The sequence below is a fragment of the Hyperolius riggenbachi genome, chromosome 8, assembly GCF_040937935.1.
Source record: "Hyperolius riggenbachi isolate aHypRig1 chromosome 8, aHypRig1.pri, whole genome shotgun sequence".
Taxonomy (NCBI): domain Eukaryota; kingdom Metazoa; phylum Chordata; class Amphibia; order Anura; family Hyperoliidae; genus Hyperolius; species Hyperolius riggenbachi.
The window spans coordinates 272966654-272976372 of NC_090653.1; the positions used below are offsets into that span (position 1 = coordinate 272966654).

General features: G+C 46.9%; 1 protein-coding gene across 2 annotated transcripts in view; it reads right to left on the reverse strand.

Annotated features, from left to right (window-relative positions):
- Positions 1 to 6452, reverse strand: part of MED27 (mediator complex subunit 27) — a 390553-nt gene extending 384101 nt beyond the window's left edge. The window contains exon 1 of one of the 2 annotated variants that reach the window (XM_068248917.1): positions 6124 to 6452. In XM_068248917.1, the coding sequence (XP_068105018.1) occupies positions 6124 to 6323 (200 nt within the window). In that variant the 5' untranslated portion in view covers positions 6324 to 6452. The remainder of the gene's footprint in view (positions 1 to 6123) is intronic. The other variant, XM_068248918.1, reaches the window with a different exon arrangement.
- Positions 6453 to 9719: the final 3267 nt, after the last annotated feature.

The following is a 9719-nucleotide window of genomic DNA, read 5'->3' on the forward strand; positions in this document are numbered from 1 at the left end:
AATGGAAGCCGAAGGGATGCGATTCGGCCACGCATCCCTTCCGCGTCACTTCCGCATCCCCCCTCCCCGACATGGAAGTGAATGGAGGAGACGGCTGGTGTGGCTGTGCGAGAATCTGTAGCATGCTGCAGATTCTCTGATTCCTCCGCATAACCAGCACGCAAAGCAAACAGTTCCATTAATGGACTTTGGTTTCAGTTTGGCTGCGGTGCAATGCAGCTATGTAGCCGCATTGCACTGCGTGTAGTAGAAAGGCCTCAAGCTGGAATCACATGAGCAGCCTTGCGCTACTGTCCAGGCCTGGCCCTGCTCGTGCATTAATTGGAGCTTGGCCCAGATTGCTGACAATTCCAAAGCACGGCTAAAAGCAATCTAGTGGGTCGTAGCCCTTATGCTTGGTACACACAATGCAATTTTTACATCAGGTTGGCCGTCAAATCAAATATTTCCGACAGGTCTGATCTGATTTCAGATCAATTTTCTGATCTCTAAGCAAAATCGATCAGGAAAACAGGCAGGAATCAGACCGGACCTATCAGAAATAATCGATTCAACCATCAATCTGATGGAAAATTGCATCAGGTCTACTAAGCATAAGACACCTGCTTAATCATGCAGTGCATGAAATTATGCAGATACAGGTCAGGAGCTTCAGGTAGAGAAAACCTGAACTCACATCCCCATTATGCTTGCCACCTAAACAATACTTTACAATATTTAAAGTGCAAGTCAATCAAAAACTGGAGAATGAATTCTCAGAGCAGTCAAGCTCAGTGTAAATTATAATGAACTCTTCAAACTGATAAATTCTGTGTGCAGGTGTGCACCTACCTATAAAGGCTTAAAGCAAACCTGTGATCCATCAGCAGGGGGCGGGGCCAGAATGCTGTAAATTGTGTATATAAGCCACTGATCCAACTGGCCAACTGAAGTTTGGTGGCAGGCTGTATGAACAGGGACCACCACCTCCCTACAAAGTAGTCCCATTTTTCTACTTCCCTCTGAAAAAGCATGGAGCTTGTGTAGTAACAGCTAAAAGAGCCCTTAATGTAAAGCTCTGTAAAAGCTGCAAAGATTGGCAGTTGTCAGCAGTAGTAACTCAACCACTAATCTAAAACCATTAGAGCTCGGAAACCCCATCCCCAAGACTACCATACTCATTTTTAATCCTAAAATACTCTCAGCCCCCTCAGTCGGCAAAACCACCCTGACTTTTTCAAACATGTTCCAAAAGCTCTGGCCACCGCCACTCTTTGGCATGGCTCACCCCCAGCTCAGCAGCCACCTATTAAGAGTGCGGCTGCCAAGCTTGGTGTGGGCCATAGAGACACAGGTGGGGGTGGCCACAGAGTTTGGAATGCTTTAGAACAAAATGCTGCTGTTAAGAGTGGTTTTGCAGATTGAGGGAGCGGAGTTTCAGACTTCTACTCCTCTACAGTTAAGCGGATAAGTTCTTAACCACTGACGCCAACCAAGCCTCCTAGCTCTAATACAGAGCTTTACATTAAAGAGACTAACAAAAATTGCATCCTGTTTTTTATCATCCTACAAGTTCAAAAAGCTATTCTAATGTGTTCTGGCTTACTGCAGCACTTTATACTATCACTGTCTCTGTAATAAATCAATGTATCTTTCCCCTGTCAGACTTGTCGGCCTGTGTCTGGAAGGCTGCCAAAGTTCTTCAGTGTTGTGGTTCTGCTATGAACTCCCCCTTCCAGGCCCCTCTATGCACACTGCCTGTGTGTTATTTAGGATTAGAGCAGCTTCTCTCTTCTCTCTTATCTTTTACAAGCTGGATAAATCGTCCTCTGAGCTGGCTGGGCTTTCACATACTGCAGAATTACAGACAAGGCCAAAGCTGTTTGCAGGAAGAAACAAGCAGCCTGAAACTTCAGTGCATGAGAACAGGGGGAAAGAAACACGAAATGATCTCTTGAGATTCAAAAGGAAGGCTGTATACAGCCTGCTTGTGTATGGATGTATTGTCTATGTGTGGACATACTGTACATCAACCTACTTCCTGTTTTGGTGGCCATTTTGTTTGTTTATAAACAAACTTTTTAAAACTGTTTTTAACCACTTTTAATGCGGCGGGGAGCGGCGAAATTGTGTCAGAGGGTAATAGGAGATGTCCCCTAACACACTGGTATGTTTACTTTTGTGCGATTTTAACAATACAGATTCTCTTTAAAGCTTAAAATACAGTGGCTTGCAAAAGTATACGGCCCCCTTGAAGTTTTCCACATTTTGTCACATTACTGCCACAAACGAATCAATTTTATTGGAATTCCATGTGAAAGACCAATACAAAGTGGTGTACACCTGAGAAGTGGAACAAAAATCACATGATTCCAAACATTTTTTTACAGATCAATAACTGCAAAATGGGGTGTGCGTAATTCAGCCCCCTGAGTCAACACTTTGTAGAACCACCTTTTCCTGCAATTACTGCTGCCAGTCTTTTAGGGTATGTCTCTACCAGCTTTTCACATCTAGAGACTGAAATCCTTGCCCATTCTTCTTTGCAAAACAGCTCCAGCTCAGTCAGATTAGAAGGACAGCGTTTGTGAACAGCAGTTTTCAGATCTTGCCACAGATTCTCAATTGGATTTAGTTCTGGACTTTGACTGGGCCATTCTAACACATGAATAGGTTTTGTTTTAAACCATTCCATTGTTGCCCTGGCTTTATGTTCAGGGTCATTGTCCTGCTGGAAGGTGAACCTCCGCCCCAGTCTCAAGCCTTTTGCAGGCTCCAAGAGATTTTCTTCCAAGATTGCCCTGTATTTGGCTCCATCCATCTTCCCATCAACTCTCACCAGCTTCCCTGTCCCTGCTGAAGAGAAGCACCCCAGAGCAGGATGCTGCCACCACCATATTCGACAGTGGTGCACTTGAAACAAAAAGAAAATCTGAGAGCCCAATATAGTGCAGTAAGTCTAACAATTGTTGGCGAAATAATTAACAGATGTGGATATACTCACAAACACGGGTTACCACGTAGGCAACCACTTGAAATGCAGGTGGGGAGTATTAGAACCTGACCCCACTTAGGTTTAAGAAGTCGCTCTCTGTAGATAGAAAGAAGGGGACAGTCCCCTCCACCCAAGGTGGACTATATACTGTGCAAATTTGGACAGAGGCGCCAGGCAGGTTAAAATGATCTAAAAAACAACTAAAAAAGGAGGAGTACAGGTGGACTTACCTCCTGAAATGGACAATCGAGATTGTTCAAATCGCAAACAATTTATTTTGGCACTCCGCAACGCGTTTCGCAGGTATAACCCGCTTCATCAGGCAAGGAGTGCAAGCTCAAAAAGGTCCAATAGTGGCAATGCGCCTCTGTGACAGATCGCTGTTAAGAGTGGTTTTTCACCTTTGCGATTTGAGCAATCTCGATTGTCCATCATTTCAGGAGGTAAGTCCACCTGTACTCCTTTTTAGTTGTTTTTAGATCATTTTAACCTGCCTGGCGCCTCTCCATATTCGACAGTGGAGATGGTGCATTCTGAGTGATGTGCAGTGTTAGTTTTCCGCCACACATAGCATTTTGGCCAAAAAGTTCCATTTTGGTCTCTTCTGACCAGAGCACCTTCTGCCACATGTTTGTTGTGTCCCCCACATGGCTTGTGGCAAACTGGACTTCTTATGCTTTTATGTTAATAATGGCTTTCTTCTTGCCACTCTTCCATAAAGGCCAACTTTGTGCACTAGTTGTACTATGGACAGATTCCCCCACCTGAGCTGTAGATCTCTGCAGCTCGTCCAGAGTCACCATGGGCCTCTTGACTGCATTTCTGATCAGCGCTCTTGTTTGGCTTGTGAGTTTAGGTGGACGACCTTGCCTTGGTATGTTTACAGTTATGCCATACTCCCATTTCTGAATGATCGCTTGAACAGTGCTCCATGGTATGTTCAAGGCTTTGGAAATCTTTTTGTAGCCCAAGCCTGCTTTAAATTTCTCAATAACTTTATCCCTGACCTGTCTGGTGTGTTCTTTGGACTTCATGGTGTTGTTGCTCCCAAGATTCTCTAAGACAACCTCTGAGGCCGTCAGAGCAGCCGTATTTGTACTGACATTAGATTACACACAGGTGCACTCTATTTAGTCATTAGCACTCATCAGGCAATGTCTATGGGCAACTGACTGCACTCAGTCCAAAGGGGGCTGAATAATTACGCATACCCCATTTTGCAGTTATTTGTAAAAATATTTGAAATCCTGTATGATTTTCGTTCCACTTCTCACGTGTACACCAGTTTGTATTGGTCTTTCACGTGGAATTCCAATAAAAATGTATTTATGTTTGAGGCAATATGACAAATGTGGAAAACTTCAAGGTGGCCGAATACTTTTTGCCATCCACTGTATATATAGATATAGCTATAGTTTGTTTTAACAAAGGATCTCCAAATCTCATCTTACTGTCACCACTAGCTACCCCACAAAAATTAAAGGTGCCTATTAAAGGATACCCAAACTGACCTGTGACATGATGAGATAGACGTGTATGTACAGTGCCTAGCGCACAAATTACCATGCTGAGTACCTTTTTTTCCTTTCTCTGCCTGAAAGTTAAATATCAGGTATGTAAGTGGCTGACTCTGTTCTGAATCAAACAGGAAGTGACTACAGTGTGACCCTCACTGATAAGAAATTCCCCTTTTTACCTCTTTCTTGCTCTCAGAAGCAATTTTCTGCTATGAAAGGGTTTTATAGTTGGAATTTCTTATCAGGACTGAGTCAGCCACTTACATACCTGATATTTAACTCTTTCAGGCAGAGAAAGAAAAAATGGAATACAATATTTGTGTGCTAGTCGCTGTACATACACATGTCTATCTCAGGTCACGTCACTTCGGGTATCTTTGACGGTACGAATCTCCAAAGCTAGTATGGTTGAAGTAAACCAAATTGAAGGTCCATAGGGAACAGTTCTTAAATCAAAGCAATATTACCTACAACTTGACGCATTCTAACTGGCCAAACAATGCAGGAATATTACTACTACAACCTACCAGAATCCTAGAATTTTAAGGGGGTGCTGCCCACCAAATCACATTTCCCTACAGACTTTCTCACTGCCTCACCCTAACCACACTAATGCCCAATCTCCCGATCAATCGACAAGCCAATCGATCAGAAACTCCATTTGGGCACACAAGCAGGGGACCACAAAGCTAATCCAATCCAATCATCGAGAGTGTTACAGAAAACAGATCAATAGAACGATTGGCACCACTAATGCTGCCCATTCCGATCAATTGTACAGTCAATGGGCACCTTTCAGTTGGCCATATACCCATCACCTTGGCAGCCAATAGACACCCAATTCAATAATTATCAGTAAAGAAAAACAGCTGCCAAAGCATGACCAAAGATTGACTGATGCATTCAACCAATTTTAGCCCGAGATCAAATCGGCCTACTGGCAAAACTCAGGCCAACGCGCCTGCTCAAACACACGGTGGTAACAGCATGTGAGAATTGCAAATGACAAAGATGATAAAAACACCCAGCCACTGTCCCTCAATTATTTTATGTGCCCCAGCATTTATAAGTTACCTGTCACGCCGTCCCCAAAATGTCCATCCGTACTTTCAAACTGGCACGCCACGAGACAACCGACATACATATGCAGGGCACATGTGGCATCACATACATGCCCCACATGCTATACGCTAGCAATAACATAGGGCACCAAGTGGGCACATAACACAATTGGGGGGGGGGGGGGGGGGGACGACAAGGTAGTGTCACAGTGCCGATTCTCAATTCCATGCAGCTATACATTGGTAAACAGTCTGCAGTATATGGGCAGCCAACAGATCTCCCTCTGATGACTTGATCAGAGAGAGACCTGTCTCTTGGTCGATCTACCCATACATTGCTAAATGTATGGGCACCTTAGTCTTGACAACGTTCAGCCTAGGAAGGTCTAGAGCAAACTCCTGGTCATACAATCAATCAATCAATCAATCAATCAATCAGCATACTCAAACCAATTGAGTCATAATAGGTGTTTAAGCTCTTGCATTGCTCAGGACACTTCTACAAAGGCATGCTGGAATGTGTAGTTCCTGCCATTCCCCTCCCCCTGCATTAGTCTTGAAATGGCCATACTTGAGGTCCCTGTTGACGCAGTCCAAGTTGTCCTGGAAGTCGCTGACGAAGCTCCTCTCCCGGGCCTCCTGGCTCTCCTTGTTCTTCATGCCATCCTTCAGGCAGTCGAAGACCCGGGTGACGCTGGAGCGCAGCGCCTGGATAGAGTGAATAGCCTGGGAGAAAGCCTCCAGGTTCACTGCCTCCGCCATCATCTGCATGAAGATCTCCCGGGTGATGACGTAATCGGTGGTGGACTGCGGAGCCGTCGCCTGGAAATGACGAGGCAGCTGCTGCCGGGAGACGGAGACGCTGGAGGGAAGCCCCGGGCGGCCGCTGAGAGGAGGCGGGACGAGTCTAAGGGGCGTGAACGACATGGTAACTCTGTAGGAGGAGCTGGGAAGAAGCAAGTGCGCTTTATATACGAAAAGGGGCGTGGCTGAAAGTGTTCGCAGTTCGCAGTCAATTACATTGAACGTGGTATTCTAAAGTTCTATAACCAGTAATAGCTAGTTCCACATCTCTTTTCCACCCTCCAATGGGCTCTATTCTCAAAAGCATGTGCGGTATTTTTTATTTGTGCGGAAATTAAGCGCATGCGGAAAACGCCGCAAAATTTCCAGATTCACTAATATTTTCCGCATGTTTTCCGCATGCGTGAAAAAAGATGCGGAAACAGGCATTATTCATGCGGGAATCATGCGGTAAAAAGGTCGCATGAAAAAGTGTTTAAAAAAAAAAAGTTAAAGTCCACCAAGCACAGCCCTTAAGCCTCCACACTTCATTACAGTCAATGGGATGCGGAATATATCACCTACTTCTTGTAGGTGATAAAAATTCGGTAATTAACGAAGAAATGATGCGCCTGAACATCTTTGAGAATTGATCTTTTATTGCGGAAAATACCGACTTTTGCGGAAATTTTACCGCATGAATCCCGCACTTTTATCACACTTTTTCCGCATGCGGAAAAAACATGCGGAACATTTTGAGAATCCCAACTTGCCGGTATTTTGGGTGCAAACTTCCCGCATGTACTTTACCGCATGCGGAAACTCATTGAGAATAGAGCCCAATCTGTGACACATACCAGCCTTCCTTTCCATTGTTTCAGAGGTGCCCTGGCGCTCTATTCTTTCCCACTGTCTCTGAGGTGTCCCAGCTTTCCACATAGCTTCCAACTGTCCCTCTTTTGGAGGGACAGTCCCTCTTTTGGGAACCAAATCCCTCTGTCCCTCTTTCTTCCTTATGTGTCCCTCTTTCAGGACTGAAGTACAGATCTATGTAAATATGTATTTTTGTACTGAAAGATGTGTTTAACTAACTTTATTCCCATCCATTAAAGGGACACTGTAGGGGGTCGGGGGGAAAATGAGTTGAAGTTACCAGGGGCTTCTAATGGTCCCCCGCAGGCATCCTGTGCCTGTGCAGCCACTCACCGATGCTCCGGCCCGCTTCTGGAATTTCAGACTTTAAAGTCTGAAAACCAGTGTGCCTGCGTTGCCGTGTCCTCGCTTCCCCTGATGTCACCAGGAGCGCACGGCGCAGGTGCAGACCATACTGGGCCTGCGCAGTACGATCCTGGTGCCATCAGCGGGAGTGAGGACACGGCAACGCAGGCGCAGTGGTTTACAGACTTTAAAGTCTGAAATTCCAGACGTGGGCAAGAGCATTGGGGAGTGGCTGCGCGGGCACAGGATGTCTGTGGGAGACCATTAGAAGCCCCAGGTAACTTCAACTAATTTTCCTCTGACCCCCCTACAGTGTCCCTCTAAGTCACACAAAAAAAATGAGTTTTACTCACCTGGGGCTTCTATCAGCCCCCTGCAGCTGCCCGGTGCCCTCGCAGCATCACTTCAATCCTCCTGTCCCCGCTGGCAGCTACTTCCAGTTTCGGCGACAGGCGCCGACAGGCTGGGAACGCGAGTGATTCTTCGCGTTCCTGGCCACAATAGCACCCTCTATACTGCTATTGCGGCAAGGAAGGCCACAGTAGCAGTATAGAGGGTGCTATGTGGCCAGGAACGCGAAGAATCACTCGCGATCCCAGCCAGTCGGCGCCTATCGCCTAAACTGGAAGTAGCCACCGGCGGGGACAGGAGGATCGGAGTGAGGCTACGAGGGCACCAGACAGCTGCAGGGGGCAGGTGGAAGCCCCCGGTGAGTAAAACTCTTTTTTTTTTTGCTTGACTTAAGTGTCCCTGATATATTTCTTATTTTCACATGTTAAAATGAAGAAAAACGAATGATTATAGAAAGGACCAGTGTGGTTTGAATGTGGTTTGAACTACATCTTTTGATTCTAATTGTTTTGTTATATGCATGGCAAGGGTTGCAGTGGGGGTGTGGTTAGGGTGTGTGGCAGGGGCGTGTCACAACCACTTAAGGACCAGCTAACGCCCATAGGCGTCAGCAGGTCTTAAGTGGGTTACCATGGAAACGGCCGCTTGATCGAGCGGCCTTTCCATGTCAGTTCACGGAGGGTGTCTCCGTGAACAGCCGGAGAGCCGCCGATCGCGGCTCGCCGGCAAAATGTAAACACGCGGGAAAGAAATCCCCGCTGTTTACATCATACGGCGCTGCTGCGCAGCAGCGCCGCGACGTAGATCGGCGATCCCCGGCCTCTGATTGGCCGGGGATCGCCGGCAAATGATAGGCTGGAGCCTATCCTTCAATGCGCAGGACGGATATCCGTCCTGCGCAGCTCACAGGAAGAGGGAGAAGGAGGGAGAGGGACGGAGCGCCGAAAACGATACGGAGGGGGGCTTTGAAGAGCCTCCCCCCCCCTCCTCCGCAAAGCGCAGCAAGCCGGCGGCGATCAGACCCCCCCAGGAGGACATCCCCCTAGTGGGGAAAAAAGGGGGTAAGTCTGATCGCCCTGGCTATTTCCTGATCGGTGCTGCGGGCTGGAGAGCCCACGCAGCACCGATCAGAAGAAAATCCCCTGGTCCTTAAGTGGTGTCTCTCTTTCTTATCTCAAAAAGTTGAGAGGTATGTTTCTATTCCTTCCCACTGTCTCCAAAGTGTCCCAGCTTTCTATTCCTTCCCACTGTCTCTGAGGTGTCCCAGCTTTCTATTCCTTCCCACTGTCTCTGAGGTGTCCCAGCTTTTCTATTCCTTTCCAGTGTCTCTGAGGTGTCCCAGCTTTCTATTCCTTCCCACTGTCTCTGAGGTGTCCCAGCTTTCTATTCCTTCCCACTGTCTCTGAGGTGTCCCAGCTTTCTATTCCTTCCCACTGTCTCTGAGGTGTCCCAGCTTTCTATTCCTTCCCACTGTCTCTGAGGTGTCCCAGCTTTTCTATTCCTTCCCACTGTCTCTGAGGCGTCCCAGCTTTCTATTCCTTCCCACTGTCTCTGAGGTGTCCCAGCTTTCTGTTCCTTTCCACTGTCTCTGAGGTGTCCCAGCTTTCTATTCCTTCCCACTGTCTCTGAGGTGTCCCAGCTTTCTATTCCTTCCCACTGTCTCTGAGGTGTCCCAGCTGTCTATTCCTTCCCACTGTCTCTGAGGTGTCCCAGCTTTCTATTCCTTCCCACTGTCTCTGAGGTGTCCCAGCTTTATATTCCTTTCTATTGTCTCTGAGGTGTCCCAGCTTTTCTATTCCTTTCTATTGTCTCTGA